General features: G+C 40.9%; 1 protein-coding gene across 1 annotated transcript in view; it reads left to right on the top strand.

The window, feature by feature from the left end:
* The window catches only part of nnt (nicotinamide nucleotide transhydrogenase), a 27,363-nt gene extending 4,921 nt beyond the window's left edge, over positions 1–22,442 (top strand). Inside the window, exons 4-23 of the mRNA XM_020605943.1 lie at positions 1–173; positions 648–865; positions 1,276–1,363; positions 1,544–1,632; positions 2,152–2,339; positions 2,858–2,991; positions 3,089–3,280; positions 4,126–4,279; positions 5,233–5,394; positions 8,221–8,331; positions 10,378–10,523; positions 10,780–10,975; positions 11,619–11,852; positions 12,390–12,550; positions 13,339–13,518; positions 13,907–14,066; positions 16,783–16,864; positions 18,134–18,252; positions 19,020–19,135; positions 19,988–22,442. The exon at positions 1–173 is cut by the window's left edge and continues 23 nt beyond it. Coding sequence (XP_020461599.1) covers positions 1–173; positions 648–865; positions 1,276–1,363; positions 1,544–1,632; positions 2,152–2,339; positions 2,858–2,991; positions 3,089–3,280; positions 4,126–4,279; positions 5,233–5,394; positions 8,221–8,331; positions 10,378–10,523; positions 10,780–10,975; positions 11,619–11,852; positions 12,390–12,550; positions 13,339–13,518; positions 13,907–14,066; positions 16,783–16,864; positions 18,134–18,252; positions 19,020–19,135; positions 19,988–20,137 — 3,053 coding nt within the window. The 3' untranslated portion in view covers positions 20,138–22,442. The remainder of the gene's footprint in view (positions 174–647; positions 866–1,275; positions 1,364–1,543; positions 1,633–2,151; positions 2,340–2,857; positions 2,992–3,088; positions 3,281–4,125; positions 4,280–5,232; positions 5,395–8,220; positions 8,332–10,377; positions 10,524–10,779; positions 10,976–11,618; positions 11,853–12,389; positions 12,551–13,338; positions 13,519–13,906; positions 14,067–16,782; positions 16,865–18,133; positions 18,253–19,019; positions 19,136–19,987) is intronic.
* Positions 22,443–26,414: the final 3,972 nt, after the last annotated feature.

Raw genomic sequence — 26,414 nt, forward strand, 5'->3', positions numbered from 1 at the left:
GTCGTGTGGCGCTGTCTCCCACCGGTGTCCAGGCACTCATCAAACAGGGCTTCAATGTCGTCGTGGAGTCTGGTGCTGGAGAGCCTTCCAAGTTCTCAGATGAACAGTACACCCAGGCTGGAGCAACAATTAAAGACCTTAAAGATGTCTTGGCATCTGATGTGGTGGTTAAGGTAGGATTTAAGTGAGGAGAGGGGAGGTGGGGGGGTATGAGAAGGTAATTACTTATTGTAAGCAGAAGAGATGGTGTCAGAAAATATCCAAAATGTCCACTTATCTGAGGGGCCGGTTAACAAATAAGAAGAGGTAATGAGGGATAATGGGAGGCAGAGGGAAAATGAAGGAACCGGGTGGGCCAGTCAGTGTTTTAAAGATGACGGCAGCTTTTGGTGCCTAATGAGCTTTTTGTTAAGTGTATTCTCACTTGAGTTGTGGTGGTTAAGGTAGAAGAATGGAAAGGGAATAAAATTAAGAGCAGGTCAATGTGTTTTTGTACAGTAAGCTAGAGCAAAGGTTTAAGGTGTTATTGGCGTCGTCGATGTGTGCAGAGGCAAAGATGGGGAAATGAGAAAAATCCAGTTTTTAGCTTCACTTCACATTTTGCCCTTGTCTACTTATGTCCTCTTACTGGATTTTTCTCCTTCCAGGTCCGTGCTCCCATTTTCAACCCTGCTCTGGGTGTCCATGAGGTGGAGATGATGAAGGAAGCGGCCACTTTAATCAGCTTTATTTACCCTGCTCAGAACCCTGAGCTGATGGACATGCTGTCCCAGAAGAAAGCCACCATCCTGGCTATGGACCAGGTTCCCCGAGTCACCATCGCCCAGGGTTTTGATGCACTGAGCTCCATGGCAAACATTGCAGGGTGTGTATATGGTACCTTCAAGGGGGTCTTGCTTACTGTGTTTATGAAAAGTTCACGCTTTTGTGAGTTCATAAGTTGTGAGAGTTCACGGGACGTAATTTTTTTTATAAATATCTTTTATCTACTCTTTCCTTCTCGCGCCATAAACCAGTTGACCTGCCATATCATGAACTCAACTTCCCTGTGGAAAAGAAAACATTCCAAATTATATTTGAAGGCAGTGTTAAATGCATGTGTATTCGCTGACAGTAAAAACACAACCTACAGTATGTGTAGATAGATATCTTCTGGAAATAGAACACTACAAAGTGTGTTCAGACACTGACAAATAGCATGGTTGTATGAATATTTTCTAATGGCTTAATTAACAGATTTTTTAAAAGACTTTTCTCTGTACGCTCTCATTTCAGGTACAAGGCAGTTGTGTTGGCAGCTAACAGCTTTGGGCGCTTTTTCACTGGACAGATCACAGCAGCTGGGAAAGTGCCACCTGCAAAAGTGTGTAGAATGAGTGAATGTGTGTGTGTGTGTGTGTGTGTGTGTGTTTGTGTTTTTAATCAGCATTTGTTTCACTGAAAGTGTTGTTTGTGTCAGTGTGTCCTTGTCAGTTTTAACTTTAAACAGGATTGCTACTGCAGTGGTTATCCCAAACTATTGCATGTGTGTATCTTTGAATAGGTTCTGATCATTGGAGGTGGTGTGGCTGGATTGGCAGCAGCTGGTACTGCCAGGGCCATGGGAGCCATTGCCAGAGGATTTGATACCAGGTTTGTTCCTGATTTGATATGTCTGAATTGCAACTAAAGTGAGTATTGATTTTGAAAGACTGTTTGAACAGATGTGCACAATTTGGTGCAATTATTTGTATTGTTCATCAGCGAATGTGGCCAGTTTTGTTCATTCAGATGGAACTGACAAGTGTGAGAGTTTCTGATGTGTTGTACATAGTGTATGCATACTCACTGTGGATTCTCCTGCTTGTTCTGTTGTCCCTGCAAAATTTAAACACCTGTCAGAAGATGCCAAGAACTGCATCTTCTTTGGCTTCTCCATAATAAAAGCCAAATCATTATTTGCCAGTCAAATGTTTTTATGATGAAGCAGCAGCAGCATAACGAGTGTGAACATTGAACAGCAGAGGACCATTCTGTTCAGTTTATGGACAAACAATATTATTTCTGCATTACCAACTTAGGAGAATGGGATTTTTATGTGCAGCATGCTCTCACTTTCTAATAGATATATTTTCCTTCTGCCTGACTAAGAAATCACCTCTCTCCCCCCAGAGCTGCAGCTTTGGAGCAGTTTAAATCTCTGGGCGCAGAGCCACTGGAGGTGGACTTTAAGGAGTCAGGAGAGGGCCAGGGAGGCTATGCCAAGGAAATGTCAAAGGAGTTCATTGAAGCAGAGATGAAGCTCTTTGCCAAACAGTGTCAGGATGTCGACATAGTCATCAGCACTGCACTTATCCCTGGTATGCACAGAAGCACACACTCATGCACAACATAAACACCAACTACAAATGTACATAAAAAGTGAAGGGCACATTTCCAAAGCAGTCCTCTAAATTAAGGTCCTGTATACAACTTTCCCCAAGTCATGGAATAACTGGAATATCACAGAATATGAAACCCGTGTCCCGGAGAGAGACAGAGACTTTAGAAATAAAAAAAAAAAAAGGACTAGTCCAAGAATTTTCAAAATTAAAATTACTTTACCAGAATGTATCAGAACATATATTACAGTGGCTTCACACTTGTTCCATTGGGTTTCAACTTTTCTGTGCATGATGCAGTCACGTTTACATATTGAGCTCATTTGTAGTGGAAACGAGTTCTGTGAGATCTGTATACATATTCATGGGTTTTACTCTTGAAAGTTTTTTCCTGCATTTCTACATAGCTTCTAGTCATCTAATTTGAACATTAAGCAAGATTCAAATTTGGTCTTACCATTAATTCCTTGATGTCCTCGTTTCATTTTAACATGTAGGTAAGCGGGCGCCCATCCTAATAACCAAACCGATGATAGAGAGCATGAAAGATGGGTCAGTTGTGGTGGATTTGGCTGCTGAGGCTGGAGGAAACATTGAGACCACAGTGCCCGGAGAACTGTCGGTCTACAAGGTCAGCGTTCATACATGCAGTACCAAATATAATAACATAGGTTTTTGTTTTCTGTTGATTGTGTATATTCTTTTATTTATTTATTTATTTTTTTAAGGGAGTGACCCATATTGGTTACACAGATCTGCCCAGTCGCTTGCCAACACAGTCTAGCACTCTGTACTCCAATAACATCACCAAGCTGCTGCGGGCGATCAGCCCCGACAAGGAGAAGTTTTACCTCGACGTCAAGGATGTGTTTGACTATGGGACCATGGACCACGTTGTCAGAGGGTCTGTTGTCATGCAGGTATGAGGTCTCATGTGGCCAACACACAGCTGGGATTTCACACAAATTTTTCATCTGATAAACAGGCTGCAGCACATGAAGAAAGCGGATTGATTCAAAATGCCTTGTATGCCCTTGCCACAGACACTAGATGTCACTCTAAGGACACATTGTTCTCGTCTTGCTCTTTGTGTTTCCAGCTTCTTTACAGTTGCATATGGTGCAATTTCCCCTCAGTAAAAATGAACCTCATTTAGCATAAAAATAAAATCATCAAGATCCAAAACAGCTGGTGCCTGCTTATGTATTTTTATTGTTTTACTGGAGCCAACACAGCACAGACAACTTGCTCATGTGTCAGTGTAATGTTTATTAGGCTCTATGTACTGCTTCTTATTGACAGTTTATATATCTGACATTTTTAACCCATTGGCTCCTTTTGCTCTTTTTGTGAATATCTTTTTCAGCCCATATCGGATCATAATTATAGTCACACATCTTATCAGTGATGATGAAATGCAGATATTACTTACTGTACCTGTAGATCATTAGTTTACTTACTTTGATCTCGACAGCGTAGTCTAGTGTTTCACAGCAGAGGTCATTGTAGGCAGTCAGGTAATCAGATCAGGGCATAAAAGCAAAGTGCAGAACTGCTCCAAATAAAAATCATTTGATATTGTTGATATAACTAACCCTCATTTCCACCGCTTTTTGTGACCATTTTTCTCTTCACTAGAAGATTTAGATTACTGAAATGTGACCCCTTAATTTGATGGTCAGGAATGATTGAACATTCTGTTCTGCTGTTTTTCCATCTTCCTGCTTTTCACACAGTACTGTTCTCTATTTATTGTCACTTTCAGAATGGAAAGAACCTGTTTCCCGCTCCTCAGCCTAACAATGTGCCCACTGCAGCTCCTCCAAAATCCAAGTCTGTCCATGAAATGGAGGCAGAGAAGGCTGCACAGATCTCTCCCTTCAGGGCTACACTCACCACTGCCAGCATGTACACTGGAGGTTAGCTTTCCTGGTTGAAGCTGAATTTACCTTAAAATATAGATTTTCTGGTTAAGTGGGGGAAAGCAGGATGATGCTCAATCTGAACAGTAGTCATTTTCAGTGTTTATTTTGCTAACTGTCTTCAGTGAGTCTCAGTGGAGTTTGAGACCTGCCCTAAGGTGAAGGATAAGTTAATAATCAGCTTTTGAGGCCACTGCTGGAATGTGCACAAGAGGCAGGCTACAATCATGCTCACACACTGACACCCCGTTAGTGTCAGGAAGTGTGCATTGTAAAAACAGTGTTGCACTGAGTGTTTGTTTGATGTAGCGCTGTAGTGAGTGGTTCCCATGGTGCCACATAGCGCTGGGTTTAAGTGCACCACATGCACTTAATGGGCTTCACACGTTGTTCAAGTTCTGGAGTTTTCTACTTAACACTGACACACAGCTACTAATGCCAGCTGCTCTGTTTTTTGTTTTTTTTAAGGAGTGAGAGCCTGGTTAGTGCTGGTTACGTGCTTATTACCCTGGCATGCAATATAGTCATTTTAATCATTTTAGCCTGACTGGACTTAAACAGCTTGTTTAAGTACAAGAATTGCATGTCAACATTCTCGCAGATGTACTCAGACAAATTTCTTTTTGACTGATTATAACTATACATGTATTTAGAAGAAACAGGAAAAAGGGCAGCATGGGTGGTTAATGCCTATGGAGTCAATTCAATGTGCGTATACATTGTACCTGTGTGTGAAATATTGGTAGGACTGTTCACAGATTTGGACCACGCATAACATAAAAGAAAATAAGAACACAATTGGTGGTTGCCGCAAATGCTACATAAGAACAAATCTGCGGACATGAAACCGTATGTTATTCATCTTAGTTACTTACACATTAAAGAAAAACTGTCTGTAATTATAGTGCAGTAACTCCTTCATTTATTTGTTTTGTCTTTGTCTGTGCCAGGTATTGCCACTATTCTGGCTCTGGGTCTGTCAGCTCCTAACGCTGCCTTCACCCAGATGGTCACCACCTTCGGTCTGGCTGGCATCGTGGGATATCATACAGTGTGGGGAGTCACTCCTGCTCTACACTCTCCACTCATGTCTGTCACCAATGCCATCTCAGGTTCGTTGAGTTTAGTTTGCCATGTACAGACTGAGTTCAGCTCTACAAGGCCATCCTTTAGTGAGCCAAGTCTGACTGCACACAAACACATCATTCTCAGCCCTCAGGTAAAAGGCTTATAGTCCAAATTGTAGTGAAATGAAATCCAGTAAATGGCCACTACAAGCTATTAAGAGATTTTATTATAAATTTAACACAACGACAAAATAATGTAACAAAGAACCCAAAACAATAAAATAGATTAAAGACTGTAACAAATTAAATAGTGCAAATACATTAGAGCCTCATTGTCCCCATAGACAAAAAAAAAACAAGTAAAAAGTTAATACACTGGATAGAAGAGAATGAAATCTTATTGTCCAGCAATGTGGGAAAAGTGTCTTAAACTCACCAATATATAAAAGCAGAGCACAAACAAATATGGTAGAAAACACAGTCAAATTATGAACAACATGAGTAAAAAAAAAAAACTAAAAAAGTAAAACATAGCATAAAACAGAGAATAATGTGGCTCAAAGATCAAACCGTCCACATCAGTCTGTCAGGTCTCTGCACGTTTTTACCTTCAGTCCGAATAAAAACTTAAAGATTGTGGCCTTATCGTCACCTGCTGCTTCACACAGAGGGGTTAAGAGGTTAGAGAAGTAAGTGCTTGTTCTCATGGCTTTGATTTCACTGCGGCAGGAACTAACACGCCATTGGTCATCTTTGAAGCTTAGAGAAGACCTTTGCCTGTGGACTCGTGCACATGGCCAGACATCAGACCTCAGCAGTACAACAGTTTAAAGCTTTATTAGTGACACCTGTGCCATCTTAGGTGTTCCTCAGAGACCAAATCCTTTCAGAACTTGTCATTAGTAATTTCACTAGCTGAAAATCTGTAAAGTCTCATGATTAAATTAGATTTTTCTGAATTTTGTTTATGTGATAAGAAACACAAGTTCACAAGATTATTGTTTAACATTAGCAAAGTTTGAGATTACAGATAAAAACTGTTCAGTTGGACGTTTTGCTCTCTTCATCTATATCAGGTATTTTTCCCTTCATGTGTGGTGTGGCCTTACTACCCTTTTTTTCTTCTTTTATTTCTGTCACTGACTGATTGCAGTTTTGGAAATAGTGACACCAGCAGAATCCTGTTGTTGTTGTGCCAGGCATCATAAAGACACACAGTCACAGACATTAGAGAATCCTTTTGAAATTCAGGCTGTTCGGGTGAGGGAGAGTCACATTCTTCATGGGGAGATTATAGTGATACATCCAGCAGTGACTCTGACTCGTGGATCTTCTTAGATTATTCAGACATTGGTTTCAGAGCCAGTGGCTCATTGAAGAACATCTTTATATCTGGTGTCTGATAGAAATGCTTTAATCTACTTGAGAGCACTGATTCACACTGCCTGCAGCATGGTGGATGATGTTTGTCATAGATACATACCTACAGGACACTGGCCCACCCAGTATATGTGCACACCACCAGTTAAAGGTTTGCACACACTTTCCCATTCAATTCAGTGGGAAAGTGTGTCCACTTTTTTTTTTACTTGTAGCTGTGTATATGTTTTCCAGATATTAATTGCATGCAAAGCAAAACTTAAAAAAAGCAGATAAATAATTACAGCAGAAAGTAGGACATCCATGTGGACCACAGCCAGTGAACAGTAACAACCCCAATTCTCCCCCAGCCAGGGACTCTGCTGCTTATCATTACCCACCTGTGTCCTATAAAGGCCTAGAAAAGCCCTGAAGGTGATCTGGGAAAAAAAAATTAAGGAGGTTCTGAGATTGAGGTTTGATTGAAATAAATAGGTTTGAAGTAATTAAGATTCAGCTTGTATGTAAATATTAATAAAATAAATCTATAGAAAGAAAGTGTCAGGAAATATATTTCTAACAAAACATGCTAATGCATGATCATTTTTTTCTTTTTACAATTTTTGAATTCAAAGTATATTTCAAAGATGCAGGCAGAAACCATGAAAAACAGACAGGGTGCATGACCTGCAACAAAGGGTCCCAGCCAGAATCGGACTGGACGGTGCAGCTTACGTGGCATGCACTCTAAGCATTTGGCTGCCAAGGTGCCAGGTGGTTTGGTGGTTTGGTGCTAAAACTAAACTACAAATGTTTGGGGAGGCATGTTATTCCTGTGAATCGTCCTTTATATGCTCATTACAATAATATTACATTGCCTTATTTAGTCGTCTGTTGAGTAACAGTTGAAATTGTAAATTAGCTTGTGTTTACGTAGTAGATGTTGTGAAATGATGTTTGGCAGCGTTTGAAACTTGCTTAGTTTAGGAGCTGATACACACACATGATTATAAAACTGGCTTTGTTGAAAATGGGAGATTAGTTAGAGAAGGTCACGCTTTACCTTTGCCTCATTTGAAAATCTGACCTCACACTGTTAAATTTTAACACTAATATGCATGCATACGCACAACTGTGTACTTGTTATTTGCCCTGAACCGTGCACAAGTGAATGCAGGCTGTGCTGCTTGTTGCATCGCACTGCCTGTAAGTCATTACAGGACTGATGTTATCGAGCTTTCCTCAGCCTCTTTTGGTAAACACACACACCCCTCTCTTTCTTTTTCCTTTTCTTTTTATCTCTAAAAGTTCCAGTTTCTTAGTTTTTTTTCCAGTATTTGTCTTTAGATCTTAAACAACAATCAGTTTCAAGATGAACTTTTCAAGATGCCAGAATATGTGTTTTGTTGAGATCCTGTGTTGTTTCTGTAACGTCCTCAAAGTTTTTAGCGTCCTTTGTAATGTATTCTGAAAGTGGAGGGTCGTGAATACTAAATTGTCCGTGCTCTGCAGGTCTGACGGCTGTGGGTGGTCTGTCCCTGATGGGAGGCGGATACACGCCGACAAATACTGCTGAGACGCTGGCTGTGCTCGCCGCCTTCATCTCCTCGGTCAACATTGCTGGTGAGACACTCGCGCATAGACACCTCACAGTGATCCCTGCCAGTTACAGCAACTTTTAGCCAATAAAATATCAACTTTGGTTGAAGATTTTTTTATTAATTGCACAATAACATGTTTTGCAGCTGCCCCTTCTGCCCACCTGCTCAGACCTGAGTTGGTGACTCTGGCTCGGACAAAAAACCTGCTATTACCCTTAATAATTCTCATTATGATGACAAAGTGTTCCTGGCATCATTATAATACTCATCACTCTCTAATAGTCCTGGGAAACATAGTGTGCCTCTAGGGCTGAGTCATGACTTTGTTTTAATTTCTCCAATTAGCTCACATCTAGACAGCCGGGGAGACTGAAGCAAGGGGATGAGTACTTAAATGGTATAATGGGTCAGTTCAGTCCCTACGTAGGTGTTTGTTAAGGGTGCACCCAAAATTATTTGTGTTTTTTGTGTGAGAGATACCACAGGGTTTTGGGTTGAAGGCAAGACTGTGAATCCTGCCACAAATCACATGCCCTTTACGCTCTGTACCGTTGCTGCCCAGCCCACTTTATAATGTGTCAGATTCCTTAACTTTACCCTTAACAAAAGCCTGCTAAAATGGCGCAGCACTTATAGAAGTACCTAGTTTCTTACCCATTGTTTTGTTTAATTTTTGATGTCCTTCTTGAGTTCTGCTACACATGCACAAGCGGTTTGCCACGTTGCCCATAAATTTCATGGAAAGGGACAAAGGGAAATTTAGCTTCAATAAAGTAAGATATTTTTCAGCTTGTGTTTGTTTGGAGGAACAGGTTCCTGGCTTTGGCTTCTTGTTCCAACTGTTTCTCCATGGTTGTAAAATGTAAGAATGCATTGGAAAACACCTGGGTCTGTGGAATATCTTGAGTTAGGTATGTTGATGTTCTCACAAGCCAGAGGTCAATCTGTGCTACCAGGTTTCATTTGATTCCGTATTTTCCTGTTATTGTACCAGGCCACTTTTTGTGATCATAGATTATAAGTGCCTTAAAAGACGAGGGTGTCATGTTATTAGCACATGCACTACCTGTGTTCTCTTTTGAGAAAAACACTAAAAGAAGATTTTTTCTTTTATTCTATGATCTCTCCCATGTATTAAACAATCTTTTAAACTATATGTAGTCAAATCATTTCATTTTAAATGTTTTAAATCGATCAAATATCGAAGTGCTGTGCTAATGGTTTGCAGGTCAGATAGAATATAGTAACAGTGTATTCAGAAATCACGTTCACATTATTTTTGGCCAGGTGTGATTTCAGATGGACTTGGTTAGGCCCTGTGACTTGGCCAGCGTTGCTGGGTTGCTTCTATTCTTGCAAGCTTTTTAAGTAGAGTGCCAGCAGACCCATTCTGGCTTTGCGTTGTTTAAATATATGAGCATTCCTCCATATTAATAAATTGACACAGCTTGGTCTGCAATAATAGCAGTCAGATTATGATTACATGTTTTAACTAGGACAGTTTACTAAAACTACATGAACAGGCCAAAAGCAGGTGCTAGCCTGTGATTCACCTCTGTATGTGTGGGTACGCGTAGATACACTAATGCCAGAAGGAAAAACGGTAACGTGATCTGCGCCTGTAAAGCAGTGAGACACTGTCTGCTCCCAGTTTGACACTTTTGGGGTTTTCTACTTGAAATATCTACCCTGACATAAAGTCGAGTCATTAGATTCCTAACATTGGTCACTGTGCTTGGCAACGGTGTGCTTAGCTATTGTCTTTAAAACACTAGTTGTCTAAAATTTGACATTTTTCATGTACGTCAGGTGCCATATTCATGCCTGCCTCAAAACTCTTTACTTGTTTTTATTAATGTCTTCAAGGACTTTGCTTAGCTATTGTCTTTAAAACACTAGTTGTCTAAAATTTGACATTTTTCATGTACTTCAGGTGCCATATTCATGCCTGCCTCAAAACTCTTTACTTGTTTTTATTAATGTCTTTAAGTTATTCATTTTTTTTGTTCCTGAAACCTTTGTGCAGCAGTATGCAGCAATGGTTTTCATCTCACTGTCTCTCTCCCAGGTGGTTTCCTGGTGACTCAGAAGATGCTGGACATGTTCAAGCGCCCCACTGATCCTCCAGAGTACAACTACCTCTATCTGCTTCCTGCCGGTGTCTTTGTTGGAGGCTATGCAGCTGCTCTGCAGTCTGGATACAACATTGAGAAGGTGTGAGAGGATGTGTGTGCTGTGTTCAGGTATTTAGTAAAGGAGTGTATTTGTGGATACCAGCAGGCATCGTTTTCTTACTTCTTAGTGCAGAGTTGGTGTAAATAGCCCATGATCATGTACAACTCAGCTAATCATCCTGAAAAAACATTCTTTGTTTGCCTAGATGTTGTGCAGGAACTTCCAAGCAAATCATTTGGCCTTTTTTCCCCTCATCCCGTGGTCCCTCACTTCTTGTCTTTGTCACTCTCGCCAGATGATGTATTTGGGCTCAGGCCTATGCTGTGTCGGGGCTCTGGCTGGCCTTTCCAACCAGACCACAGCTCGCCTGGGTAACACTTTGGGTATGATAGGAGTTGCAGGGGGCCTTGCTGCCACTCTGGGCGCCCTCAAACCAAGTCCTGAGCTCCTGGCACAGATGAGTGCAGCCATGGCTGTCGGTGGCAGTGCTGGTGAGTCCCTGTGTATATACATCACAAGAATAAGAAGGCACATGCAAAGCCTCTTGAGTCTACAAATTTATGGACATGGACTTTGTTGTTGTGTGTTTTTGGTGTGCATGTATTCCAAGCTTGGCAAGATGAAGCAGCAGGTGTGCTGAACACGGAGCCTCTCTGATGTTTACATCAAACACAACATGACTAACTCCCTGCCAGACTGAGGAGGTCTCTCCAAATGGACAGCATCATGCATTACTCACTTCTCTCTCTGTTTCTTCTGGGACACTCATTTAAATGCTAATTGTTCCAGTAACAAAGCTGAAACCTAGACTAAACTCGCTGTACAGACATGAATTCTCTTTTCAAGACACCACAGCTCTGCAAGGCTTCCTGCAGAACACACACACACCCACACGCACACACAAAGTGTGGACCCACTTCCAAACATGGAATTTCCCAGAACAGGCCTCATCACTAAAACCTGGCTCCTCAGATGCACCCAATTCCCAGAATTCATCTAATTATGTGTGTGTGTGTGTAAATGCAAATGCTTTTGTGTTGCATGTTATTTGTGTGTTGATCTGTCAGTGCCACTGCACTTTGTTTTGTTTTATTTTATTTTTATTTTTTGCTCTCTCTCTCTCTCTTTTCCTAGGCCTGGTCATCGCTAAGAAGATCCAGATCACAGACTTGCCCCAGCTGGTGGCTGCCTTCCACAGCTTGGTGGGGCTGGCTGCTGTGCTCACCTGTGTGGCTGAGTACATGATTGAGTACCCCCACTTCGCCACAGACCCTGCAGCCAACCTCACCAAGATAGTCGCGTACCTCGGCACCTACATCGGTGGAATCACTTTCAGTGGATCTCTGGTGGCATATGGCAAGCTTCAAGGTGAACAAAGCACAGTTATACATTCTACATATTCCTTGGAGGGTATACTTCCGCTGTTGATGACACAAAACACGACAGACAAGACATTGTCATGTTTATTAGATAGATGTTTTGTTTATTTATTTGACTGAACTTTTCTCAAAGCAGGATTAGCAATGTATTGCTACAGACAGATGATGTGTCAGCTACTGTGCTGCACTTATCAGCAGGGGAAGATTTGATGCTTCATACCCGCTGCCGCCTGCTGTGAAAGGAACAGAAAATAAGAGTTTACCAGGTTCATGTGCTGGCACCAGAGCTGGCAGCCAAGCTGTAATTTCCATATTGATTGCAAGTGTTTCATAATAGCGCATTATGCAAGAGCATGACATTCAGCTAATGACAAGTCTCAAGTGGTGGCTGCTGAAGGAGAAATCTATTGATAATTGCTTTATGGGAAGTTGCATGTATTAGTGGTATTTTTTATTCCCAGCCCATGTCATTTGCTCCTTATTTCTTGTCTTCTGATCATCCTCTTTCACTCCCCCATCTTCCCAGGTCTGCTCAACAGTGCTCCCCTGGTTCTCCCTGCTCGTCATGTACTGAATGCCAGTCTTTTGGCAGCTAGTGTTGGTGGGATGATTCCCTACATGCTGGATCCCAGTTACACCACAGGTCTCACCTGTCTCGGATCTGTCTCTGCTCTCTCAGCTGTTATGGTACGCCGTGTGTGTTTTCTGAAGTCTGCACACAGTGATGCCCTTGAAGAGAAAAGTCTACACTTAAATATTGCAGATTGGAGCTTTCTTACATGCTGGCAGACAGAGCATGTAAGAATGTTGTTGAAAGACTTCAGTAAACACAGGGAAAGGGTAGAAGGCATAAAGGACTCTGGAGACTTTGCTGGAGACTAACTATAATGTAATATGTGAGAAAAGAGACAGCAGATATGATTCACTGAAAACATTCAAGTAAGCAGCTCTCTGCATAGGAAACAGTAGCTGCCCAGAAATTCAGAGTTCAGCAGATAGCTGATAATAGTCTGGCAGCCATATTGGCAAACAGGATTGACTTTGTTAAACTGCTCAGCTCCTCCTTGTATTCAACTCATTATATTTGTCTCCACCATTGTTAAGTCCTGCTAAAGGTTTGAAGATGTGCCACAGAGTTTGTCGGAGATAAAGACGTCCACGGTCAACACTACAACGGAGATATTTTCATCTTCCTAGTACTAAATAATACATTTACACAGTGTTTAAGCAGCAACTCCAGGTGATATAGAGACAGAGAACAAGGGGATTTGGTAGTGAAAATGTATCTCAGACTGCAAAGCTTTTCTTCTGGTTGGGTGTTTTATAAGGCATTACAGTACAGTTGCAGTTGTAATGGCGGGAGAGTTTCTTCATACTTTTTATATTCCTGCTTGACTGTATGCCACTTCTCTTCTTTATTGCTGGTCCAACACTAATCTGATTAGAGCAGTAAATGAAATTGTTCTGTTCTTCAGGGTGTTACCTTGACAGCGGCTATTGGAGGTGCTGACATGCCAGTGGTAATCACCGTGCTGAACAGTTACTCAGGCTGGGCTCTGTGCGCCGAGGGCTTCCTGCTCAATAACAACCTCCTGACCATCGTCGGAGCCCTCATTGGGTCGTCTGGAGCCATTCTGTCTTATATTATGTGTGTGGTGAGTGGAGCACGATCTCAGTTTAAACAACATCCACTGAAATGAGTCTCAATACCACTGTTTAAAATTCTCTAGTGAAATACTGCATTTGATATGTTTTTTAAATCTGCACACACAGTTTCATGTGGCTGTTCCACCCCTCTCCACCAGGAGGGACTCTAACTTTACTATTACAGCAGGATATAGACAGGGTCCCTGTTATGAATAAAATTTCATTCACAAATGTGTTTTTAGAGATAATTTCTCTTTCACATTTCTTCTCTTGCCAGAATTACCTGTAAAAACAAAACAAACAAAAAAAAACACAACAACAATAAACAAACAAAAAAAAAGTGTAAGCAAATGTTAAGCATAAAAATGGAACTACAGAATGTCTGTCCACTCTCAGGCCATGAATCGTTCACTCGCTAATGTGATCCTGGGAGGTTATGGCACATCTTCCACCGGTACAGGAAAGCCCATGGAAATCACAGGGACACACACGGAGGTTAATGTGGATCAGACTGCCGACATGATTAAAGAGGCCCAGAACATAATCATTACTCCAGGTAAGACGCAGTCAAAAAACAAGAACGCCCACACTTAAGAGATCTTGTATGTGAGTTGAAAAACACGGTACTTTGACTTCGCCAGTCGCTTTTTTCCAGCATTAGCAAAGTGTGTGTTTTGTTTATTTAATCTTTTCTTGCCCACGTTACATCATCATTTAGCTAGGTTAATTGACAAGTTATGATAGAGTGCCCCCCCCCCCGCATCACATAGATGTTCTACAGTGCAGCGTAGAAATGTGAGGTCAAGGGAAAATTAGATGGAATGAGGGCATGTTGGGTTTTTGTTGACAATTACTATGTTCAAAATTGGCTTCTAGTTCCTTTTTCGTGGTTAGAGCGTGGGGTCCTGCCTTTGTTCCAGCTTTTCTTCATTTCACATAATCTCAATATTTGACTCCAAATATGTGTCTGAACCTCCCACTTGATGATGCTTACTGGAGCTGCCGGCCCATAAATCATCACTGTGTGGCCCAGTTACATTTCAGCCCTTGTGCCAGACTGTTGTGAACCAGTCGCAGTTCCAGCGAGCTGTTTCACTCATGTGGGTACATGTAAACACAGACTGAAGGCATCCAGCCTACAAACTGGTGATTCCAGTCACAGTGCTTTGTGCCTATCTACAAAAACTTGTCAGAGGGAAACCGCTACAATTTACAAGAATTATAAAATTAAAGTGGTCACAGGGTTGAGAAGGGAATAGAAGTGATCCATGGAGCAGGATGAAATGATGTATTTTTAGTTTTTTAAGACTAATAGAAGACAAAGAGGAAGGTGTAAAGACAGCAGGAACCAAAAAGAGGCCAAACAAATGTAATGTTTTGATGCTGTTGTACAAACACCAACTAAATGGCAGGCAAAGTATATGTGTTAAAACGTTCCTGCATCACATCAGCCGGGGTGTTTAAGGAATGTCTTGCTGATGACATCAGTGTGCATACCACCCAAATGCATACCTCTTCTCTGCTCTAGTACTTGGTAGGCAGGCTAGTATTACTCAGCATGGCTTTTCGTCAGTCCCCTTGCTTCCACTTTGACAATTCCTTTTAATTGGAGTTGTCACAGTCACTTCGACTGATTGACAGCTGTGGAAATGGTTAAGATTCTGTCTTGATAAACAGAAGAGTTTTTCTCGCTTCATCTGGCCCATTTCTAAATGATCTGGGTGTGCTTTTTTTTTAAATAGGAGAAACACCAGAGAATATTTGAAGCACAAAGAATGAAAGAACCGTCTAGATGAAAAACACAATAAAAGCATTAGAAAGCTGAGCTGCTTGTGTCTAGATTGTTCTGCTGTGCTGTGTTTGAAATTGTGTCCTTTTTGATTGGTGTGTTGTAACAAGACAGTTTCTGACTGGTTGTTTTGACAAACCTAGTAAACATTACTGGACTGTGTGGCGTATATTTATTATGTGTGTGATAAAAATCAAGCACTACATGTTGGCATTATTAAAACATGAAAGAAATCCAGGACTTATCCAGGACACAATTTGCAGTGACCTATCTATTAAATGGAAAGTAAATATGATTTTACAGTAAATGTATTATAAATATTACATTAAAAATGAATTATTAAAGGCATCTTCATTATGAGCTGGGTTACATTAGGTGGCATACATATATTTTGGTAGAATTTTTTTATTTATAACTTTATATTTAAAACTTATGAGCCTTTTAAATCCAGTTGATCAGACTCTCAGAATTTTTTTTGAAGCTGGCTGGATTGTGTGTTATGTTTACCTGCTCAGAAATGCACATGTGCCATCTTGCTCCATTCTCACAGCCATGGAGGGCAGCCAGGGGGCGGGGTCTGCCAGTGCTTGTATAGTTTTCCTCAAGGCCACCTCAGGAGCGTCAGCCCTTGATTAAAGAGGGTAAAAAAGTTTGAATCTTTGTTGTCTGGTGGATTTCTACCCACGCTGCCACTGTCAGTCACACTGCTGTTTACCACAGACCGTTTGTGTTGCATATCATATAGGATGTGTTTTTTTTATTCGTTAGCTTGTTAGCGCTTGGTTAAAAAGACTTGTAATTTGCTCATTTCGTGTGCTTATGTACTGAATGTGTGTTGTTTTTTGCCTAATTTTGGGTTAATAGCATGTAGTGAGACTACTAACTGTGTCTTTAGATGAGGACGACAAAACTCATTTAAGTTAAGTTCATTTCACTCAAGATGGTCACAATCTGTGTCAGCCTATAAAATGCTAATATGAGATGGTGTCTGAATTTTGCCACATCGGCTGTCTGGATGTGTCTCACAGTGCAGTCTTTAGGTTGACAGCCCAAGATTTTACCATGTCTCACTCAGTTTGCCCAGATTTGCACGGCATTGAGAGGCCATTTTGCTGTACTGGTCACACTACAAGCCATTTTGTGTCCCCAGAGGTGTTCTAGAAGAATATTTCAGTTCTTTGTCCCCCGTTTCCTATCGCACTCTCACTGGATCATTATCTGTCTCCTCAGACTCATCTGTGTCCTCCAACTTCAGACACATCCAGTTTGTGAATATGATACAACAAAAACATGTCTGAGACCTCTCGTAGCGTCACGCTAAGACGTGTCTCAGAAACACTTGCACAAGAAAGCATCACTGTGACGTCCCAGCTGACAGAGGGTTTTTGTCTGAGATCTCAAAACTTTGTCTCGGACAAGAAAATCATCACAACAGTAGTGTATTCAGCATTAGCTCATTCATACCTCTTGTTTTGTCTTTCAGGTTATGGGCTCTGTGCTGCAAAGGCCCAGTACCCCATTGCTGAGTTGGTGAAGATGCTTAGTGATGCTGGCAAGAAAGTCAGGTAAAGGGGTGATGAAACTGACTCATTTACTGCTTATTAAATTCATTTTATTAATCATAAAAAGTTCAGTAACTAATGTAAATATGTGCAAACACTATAAAAACATGTCTATACACAGTTAGATAAATGGATAGATGGATGGATGCACTGTGTATAATTAGGGCAGATATAGTTAATGTAGTAGATGTATGTACATTTAGTTTATGGAGGAAAGTGTATGAAAGTACAATTTTACCCATAACATAAACAGTACCATGAAGGACAAGATGAGGGTTTAGATTTTGAACAAAGAGTTGGAACAGGACAGATAGTACGAGACCTGTGTGCAGACAAACAATGAGACCAAGTAAATGCAAAAGAGAGGAGAGGAAGAACAAGGTACAGCGGAAACTTGTGTAATTGTCCCTCCACAGTCGTTTGATCTTGGCTGTTGCAGCTGCTGCTACTTAGAGCATTTGTACTTGATTATAGGAAAGTGGGTGGTCAGAGGAAGAACTACCTCCACGTGGATTTCTTGGTGTTTTTCTCCTGTGTTTTCTGTTTTGTATTTTGATGCATTGTCTTAATTTGCTAGTTGTCTTTTTATTCTTGATATCTCACCTGCCAGTGCAGTCCTTCTACACCCTCTCCTCAGCCAATTTGTTCCTATTTCCTGGACATTACAGTTTATTAACAGTATGACGTTTGGATGTACATGTTTTGTCTTTAAGAGCAAAGACTGTGTCTTCCTGCAGTCCTCATATACACATAGACTGCAGCCTCGCTCACTAATAGATCCCAGAAGCAGCAGGCCAACTGCATTTTGTATCCGACTAAACTAGCCAACAAATAAAATCTCCACATGGTGGTCAGTTACATGGCGAAGCAACTGGAAGGTAAAAGAAAAAGAAAGAGAAAGGCAGCCGCCAGAATTCAGTGGCTGGGCTTAATTTCCCACCTTGATTGCATGACATGGCTAAGTGAGCTTGAGAGCTATGAATACTGAGACACACACGTGCGCACACACTCAAAGTTACATGGAGGGGTGCATTGGGAAGTGTGTGTGTGTGTAACTGGACGATAATCAGAAGCTGCTCAAATCCACAAAATCTCAATCTTCGTGTCTCCTCATTCATTCTGAACCCACCTTAACCACGTCTGTCATCTTCTCACTCCCTTTTTCATGTGGTTGAAATTGAGGCTTAAAATTAACTTGGTATTAATAATCAGGTTCACAGTGGAGTGACAGTGTTCAAATATTCATTAAAAGTCTGCCTTTTGTTGCCATAGGTTCGGTATTCACCCAGTGGCTGGCCGTATGCCTGGTCAGCTCAATGTGCTGTTGGCTGAAGCTGGTGTCCCATATGATATTGTTTTGGAAATGGACGAGATTAACGAGGACTTCCCTGGTAGGATCCAACCTCTTCCCATCTGCCTACATAACCTGCCATGAATCTGTTAATTGCCTCACTGAGAATTATTTTGACCCAATATGTTTGATTCTGTTGCAGCTTTTTAGGGAATTTACAAGGTAGATGATGTGAAAATATGGCGAATACAGCAGTTTAGTATTGTGGGAGATTCACTCACTTGCTTTGGCTGCTGAGCTTCTTGTTGAATTTTCAGCAAGCTAGTGACAGCTGACAGACAGACAGTGGCAGACAGCACTTTTCTGTTTCACCAGGAACATGGAAGCAACTTGCTGCAGAAACATATTGTATAGTTATTAATTTTTCCAGAGAGTTCTTGATAAAAGTCAGTTGGATGCAGGTGGTTGCGTTCATTTCTAACATATTAATTTTCTGCCACTTTCTTCTCAAAATCCAGTTTTTTTTAATTTTCTCCGATTAATTCATGCACAATTTCTGACTAAATTGAGCCATAACCTATAAACTACAGTTCTCAAAAACAGGATAGACATTCTGCCATGATTAAAACTACTCACATGCTTCTGGCATCGGTATCTTAGGACACAACACATTTAACAAATAGAGCTGTGACATTCTTCAAACTATGTCCTTGTTGGGTTTGAAGTTAACTCAGTATTCTAGGAAGGTTTGAGACAAATACGGCACTTCAGAAATAAAAATGGGTCAAATCCTGAAAAAATGATTTAGGTAAATGTGAAGTGAAATGGAGCTTTGAAAGGTTTTAAATTTGTCATGTGTCCATTCAGAGACTGACCTGGCCCTGGTGATCGGTGCCAACGACACGGTGAACTCTGCCTCTCAAGAAGACCCCAACTCTATCATTGCTGGTATGCCTGTACTGGAGGTCTGGAAGTCTAAGCAGGTGAGACATCTGGCTCATGTGTTATCAAGTTTCCCTGAAATCTCAAAAAGATATAGTTAAATCAAAGATTTTGCAGTGACTCCACAGTTGTAGTGGGGCCTGCAGATGAAGACACACGCAAACCTAAGGAAATGCATACTCACATTCACACACACATGGACACAGATTGTTACAGCGCCAGGTGCAGTCCCATCCTGATCCCATTAGCGGTGACTGTGTCGCGGTGGAATGACGACATTCAGAGCATCTCACTGGCACCGCTCCGAGATCTGGGATTTATAAAGCGCTCCCACCAGTTTCCACAAGCTTTCCTTGAGGGAAATCAAAGAGGACATTCTATCTTAACCACACGCACGCTCCTTTCAACACACACGGAGAGGCACATACAGGTGCACAGACTAAAACAGAAATTTGGATAAACAGAAATTCACACAAATGCTTATGCGTGCAAGAGTCATGAGAATGCACTAACAAACAACTTTTACATCCACTACTTTTAACTTTTGCTCAGGTTAGTACCAAGAAAAAAAATCATATTGAACCTATTGTCCAAAGCAAAGTATGGAGGATTTTAGGTTGTAATGTTGGGCTTTATTAGCATGAAATTGATCAACACACAGTAGTTTAATTGAAAACACTTCTAAGGTCAATATGCAGATGTCGGAGAGAAGGAGAGAATGGCAGGGATAACAACAGTTACTGGTTTGGGTTGGTTGGTTGGGATCATTTGCACAGAATTAGCATTGCCCCAAAATTATTATTAAAAACCTTTCCACTATTGTCATCTCTAATTATCCAAATAGGACTAATCAGTGTGTGTACGTGCGTGGGACTGTGTCTCCTCTCATCTAGGTGGTTGTGATGAAACGTTCCCTGGGTGTGGGATACGCAGCCGTTGACAACCCCATCTTCTACAAGCCCAACACTGCAATGCTGCTAGGCGACGCCAAGAAGACTTGCGACGCCCTGCAAGCCAAGGTCCGTGAGTCCCAGAGCGAGTAAGGTGGCTCTGTCTGGAACTGAAACCTCCACCGAGAGCAAACACGGAGCAAGGAAGGCCGAAGGCAACGACGCAAAGTTTTTACAAAAGTATTTCAGCATTCAAATCACTTTTATCCATTTCTAAATCCGTCTTGCATTGACAAGTACACCAGCTACCAGTATGCTCCCACAGCATACAGAATTTTTTCCCATTTTGACACTCCATTTATTTCTAGAAATGAAAGGAAGGATACGTCTACAATGTGCATGTGCTCGGTATAATCTCGAGAACATCTGACAGAGCATAGTTTTCATTTTAGACACCGATGTAAATGTAAAACAACAATCCGATATATAGATGCATTAAAATGTTAGATATGTTAACTTTCACTGTTGAGATGTTTTAGGAAATAGTCGATATTTAACATTTTATTTAGGAAGAAGAAAGAGCAGAGATATGAAGATGAACCACCAGAGGAAGAGGTATGACAGAACTGAGCACCAGTGGCTTTTTCCACAGTGTATGGAGTTCGCTCTCCTTTTTCTCCAGTTTGCTTTTGTTATAGGAAGGTAATTTGATGTCCCCTTTGATAGATCTGTTCACTCAAATGCTTCAGTCGCACACGGTGTATGCCATCTTTTCCAGCACAAGTAAAAGGAAAAAAAGCAGAATAGTACAACATTTTTGTAAAGTTCTTTTAGTTCAGGTTTTATACTGTAATGGCAGATTTTTGTATTCTCTATTACCATAAACGTGTCCATGAGGTCACGTTTTGGATGCCATAGCAAGTTAGTGAGATCTTGTCATACTATTGGCTTTTTTTCTTTTCACTTGAGTGTTGTCTCGTGAACTCCACCAAAGCTTCGATTGCAGCAGTCACACATGAATCCGGAAACAGCTAAAAATCCATTCAGATCTCATCTATCAAGTTTTTGTTGCAATAAACAAAGTCTCGGACTTCTAAGTGTGAGTCCACAGCTGTACTGTGATTTTTATCGTCACACTCCTACAAACTCTTGTGACTGATAGCTGAATGGATTTTTGATGTTTTTTGAATCAGGTGCGCTACATCAGCTTTTGAGGTAATTTTTGTTTTTTTTAAGTGAATGTGACTCATCCACTCCAATATGTGTGCCCTCGTTGCTCTAGAAGAAGATGGATCACTGTTTGTAAAGTAGGACCAGATGTTAACCTGACTGTTGTGTAAAAAGTCTAAAACAACAATAGTTATTTAATTTAATGTGGTGCTGCCTTTCAGAATACTTGAATTGTTTATTCTGAAGTAAGCATTTCTGAACTCCTTTTTTCCCCCCAAACATTCCCCATGATCATAAACTTGATTTAAGCCTCCCCCTTTTATGCTCAAGCTGAACTGATACTATAGGACAAATATAGATGATTTGACTACTGGATAACCACACGAGTAGACGGGTCACTGACAAAGTGACAGTAGCTTCCACTCTGCATCTGTCCATACACAGCTGAATCAGCTGACCTAAAAAGCACCAGAAACAATTCGAGTTCTACTTTTTGGTTGAGATTGGCCTGCTGCTATTCATTTATTTATTTATATCTGGGGTTTTATGATTATGATACAGCTTGAATTTGATTTTATTATGGTGCGTGGTTCAGTGAACAGCAACTCATGAGGTGACAGGTCAGTGATCACTTTAAAATTTTATACAAGTACTGTAAGACGTTAATTACAGTGTTACACATTGGCCATGACAACTATCCTACCTCTCCATGAAATGACCAATATCTTTTCATAAGACCTTCATATGACCAGTCATCTTTGATTTAACCTAGGGGACCACAGGGTGTCTAACGGACCAACCACTTGCCATGCACGCAGCTTATTTCAGCTAATCATCATTTGTTTATCCTAAACCTGACTAATCGCCTTCTGCTTTGTGTTCACGTTGTATTTTTAACCATCAGACCTCAGTTTGCTGCCGACACATTTGCTCTATGTGCAAGTGGAGATCTGCAGATGTCGTTAGTGCTCATGAGGAGTTATTGTTCTTACATGTGGGTTTACACAACCAGGTTCAGTCTTAATATTTGTAGCTTGTTGCCTTTTTTGAAGGAGTTGGATTATCTGGATAATTTTGCCAATATTGTCCCTTGTGCCCTTATCTTCAGGAAAGTATTTTTGTAAAGAGGCGTCATATTTGTGCAGAGCAACAGAGTTTTTAAGATGTGCAGCATTTCAAGAGCACCATGTCAGAGAGATGGAATGGTGCAATGTACTGTGAATGTGTTTTTCCCCTCTTTTGTTTATCATGGAACATTTTCACCCTTAATAAACCCATATTTACACTAGATGTTGCCTGAAGGTGTCATTTCTTCCCTGACACACACTTAAAGCTGCAGCAGAATTCCACAGCAGTAAACAAGTTGATCCATGAGGTTTTCCCTGAGGTCCACCACAGCTTTGATGGTAATGTTACCTGGCCAATTTGGTCTGGTGGGGTTGAAAACTCAAATATTTGCTGCAATTACCTGGATGAAGGATCATGAGTGGAAGGAGTTATATCCACACACACACACACACACACACACACACACACACACACACACACACACACACACACACTTCATCAGCGCAGCACTGCGTTACGGAGAGTAGACCAAATGATGTAAACACTTCTTGTTCTAGCTAAAATTCCTTGGCACAATCAGCTCCTTGATAGGTAAATTTCCAAAGATGATGCAGCGCACAAGGCTTAAAAGATGGCAAAACTACATATTCATTAACCTGAAGAAAAAAATTAAAGTGGAACAAAAATCAGTAGGATTTGCTGTAGAGTACTATGTAGATGTTTCTACTTTGGTATCAGTGAAATGGATTTTATATGTAGCAAGAAGGTGGCTTCTTTTTACCATCCTGCTGCATTTGAGTGTGATGCAACAAGTATTTTTATACAAATGAAGATACGAAATGAATACAGTAGATCCAGCTTGATGAGGGATAATGAGGAGAAGATACACATGCTGTTTAGGAAAGCCAATGCTGTAACCTCAAAGTGTCGCTGTGCAGCAGAACAAGATCGCATGAGTCTGTCATGAGGGTTGGGATAGTGATGGAAATGTAAATATTAGTTTGTGTGACATTTTCACCTACAAGCGGTGAATGATTGCTCTTCATCAGCAGAGTGAACAGGGGGTACTTAAAAAGGGAGCGGTGCCCACAGTGCAAGTAGATCAGGCCACAGATAGATTTATGGAGATGGGGATTGCGTGTGTGTGTGTGTGTGTGTGTGTGCGTGTGCGTGTGTGTGATGAGGGTGGCTTCATCCTGTAACAGGTAGCGCTCAGACAGGCTGTTATCTGCTCTCAGGCTGGAGGAGATCTGAAGAGGCCTGTCGCTCCCACAGCAGAGGAGAGATGCAGAGATAGTGACAAATGAATAGGCTGAGAAATTACTGGCAAGGATTTTGTGTGTATGACCTTTCTAAAATCTTTATCTTCTTGATTGTGAGTAGAAGTTATTTCCTAATCAATCTTCATCTTACCACTTACAGATATTTATTTTTGATGGTGAAATATCTGGAGGGTCTCTGGTCCTGACAAAGGTTGTGTGTCTTTATGGTGTATCTGTGTGTGTGTGTGTGTGTGTGTGTGAGAGAGAGAGAGAGAGAGCATGAAGAGTCATGATCTGATAAGTGCTGAGATGACAGCCCCCTCAGCTCAAGCTAGTCCATTGTCACACTGCCAGTATTTATCCAGCAATGAAGGATAGCCGGCCTGTTCCAGCCACAATAAGCCTCCATCTTTCCTCCCTACGGGGATAGCCCATCTTCCCTGGAAAAAAAAAACTACTTGTTTTGCCTGGTCTTGCATGCAGTTTGCTGAGAAGTGTGTTTATTTATAATGAAAATATGTTTTGGTGAGTGAATACTTTTGAGTCAGTTTGATGATGGGATGTAGTATTTTATGTGGATTCTATGTTAGATAAGGTCAGTGAGCGTGCATGTACATGAATGACAAAAAGCATGCAGCTGTGGATGAAGTATTCCGATTTGTAAGTTAAATAACAATAAAAATAGAATAATAGAAGAATTTAAAAGCAAGTCCTGCATTTCAAGGTCAAACGTCAAAGTGTTTATTGTCATATGCACAGTTAGGAAACGTGTTTCCCTGTACAATGAAATTCTTACTTTGCCGTCCACATGAATGCCAAAAAATACAAGTGAAATATAAAGTAGATAAATAAGTAACACAAAATCTAAGGCACTTTAAGCAGCAAATGCAGCAGTATAATAAAAATATATAAGAATATAACAGAGAATTTGAGATTTGAATTAAGTACAGAAATAAATATCAAAAGTAAAAGTGTTGTACCAAGTGTTATCTGTGGCCTCCTGTTATCACTGGACTTAAGTTGCATTGTTCTGAGCAAATATACTTCCACCAATGAAAATCCAGAGAATATGTGCCTCCATTTTTATTAGTAGATAAACTGAATCTAGCAACACAAAGTGTTTGTAATGTTGTTCAACACAGCTTTGTGTTCTTCCCCTTTGCTAAGGCGAAGTGTCCTGTCAAAACAAATACAAACCTATGTGACGTGACTAAACGCACACGCTCGCTACACACCCCACCTTATGCAGCCCCGCTGGCTCCGCCCATTCTCACGTGCTCCAGGTGCGCTACGTTGGGCTGTAAGGTCGCTAATCACCCTCCAGCAAACTGAGACTATTGCTTGGTAAAGCTGCAAATGTGTAGCGTTGCAGTTAAAACAAACAAACAAACAAACAAACAAACAATAATAATAAAGTAGCTCCAGAGTTCAGAGTCTGCCAACTCGGTTTTTGTCCACATGTAACAGTTATCTGGAGAAATTCTGTGTTTCCCCACTGGGAAGGGCGAATTCATTATGTGTGGGCCTCGGACACCACTTCAAATCCTAAGGGAGTTTACTGTCCTGCTTGCTCAAACTTAGTACTATAGCTGCTCTTCCACCTAGGATTTACTTCTGACTGAGCACCTGGGTACCCTGCTTCACTTCCTCAAGGTAAGTACTGCTTCTTTTAAGCTGTGCTGACACTGTGTTTTCTCTGTATTGTTTACTGCCAGAGCTGCTGCTGCTGTTTGACATGTGTATTAAGATGCTTTGAGGTGGTTTCATGAATGTTCATGTTCACATATTATGAGCTTTAAGGCCTAAATTGGTTTTTGGCCTAGAGATTTTTGGTTTTTTTAAGATGGCTTCCCATTGGCTCAGAGTAATGGATATTATGAACATTGCTATGGTTTGTGGCTTTAGGAATATTGACTTTTGTGCAAACGTTTTAAGGCCCTAAAAGTAAAGTGAGGGTGGCTTGAAAATAATACAATCAATAGCTACAGTAACTTCATACACGCCTCAGTGTTTGCTCCTTCATATAATCCCAGGCTGACTCCATGTTGTTCCTCTTGTGTGAAATAGTTCTGGCAATATGTTTGGGCTTTCTGTAGAAATAATTTGGGAACAGTCATGTGTCTCCCTCATATTTTTGGATGGTGAATAAGAATGGCTAACATGCCTAAATCCTTTGCAGTAACATTTACCTCACTGGAACTTAGGAAGTGACATTTCTATTTTGTCCGTTCATTTCAGCTGAGCATAATGAGAAATCTTGAACTTCAGAAGTAACGTGTTTATTTGTTCTCCATATCATGCCCCCCTCCTTGTTGTGTGGTTTACTCTGCTGTGTGTCTAACCTTTAAACTCACTGGTGACCTGTGGGTATTCTGTTGCTGGATCGGTTCTAGGACCACATATGGAAGTGGCCCACTTCTCATTTGTAAAAATCTGATTTGGTTTGTTCACCCATCAGTAAAAAGATCAGATTTGAGACACTTGGATGCCAAAGAATCAGCTTTGAGTCACTTCAGCATGTAATGTGAATGAAACTAAGCTTTGACTTTTAAGACTTTATTATCCTTACCTAAATAATTATTTGCTGTCTAGCTGATGTCTCAGCTCAGTGCGTCATAACAGGTGGATTGTTGGGTTTAAAAGGTTTTCATCTCAGTTACCTGGCAGTATGTCCACTGCAAGTGCTTCAGGTGCTTTGGGAATAGGCTAAGTACTGGGGCAAAATTTACTGTAGTCACTTTTCATTCTCCGCTGTGCTTGGTGTGGTGCATGTGTGTGAGGAGTGATTAAGTCAACAGCTATACCCCAAATATCAACTCTATATATTCTGAATTCACATAAAGTGTTATTTGGGAATCGGCAGACGGAACATATTCTTAGATGTCCAGAAACCATGGCCAAATAATGTTTTTGTGCTCTCTTCTCCTTCA

This window comes from Monopterus albus, unplaced genomic scaffold, assembly GCF_001952655.1.
Source record: "Monopterus albus unplaced genomic scaffold, M_albus_1.0 scaffold75.1, whole genome shotgun sequence".
In the NCBI taxonomy this organism is placed as follows: domain Eukaryota; kingdom Metazoa; phylum Chordata; class Actinopteri; order Synbranchiformes; family Synbranchidae; genus Monopterus; species Monopterus albus.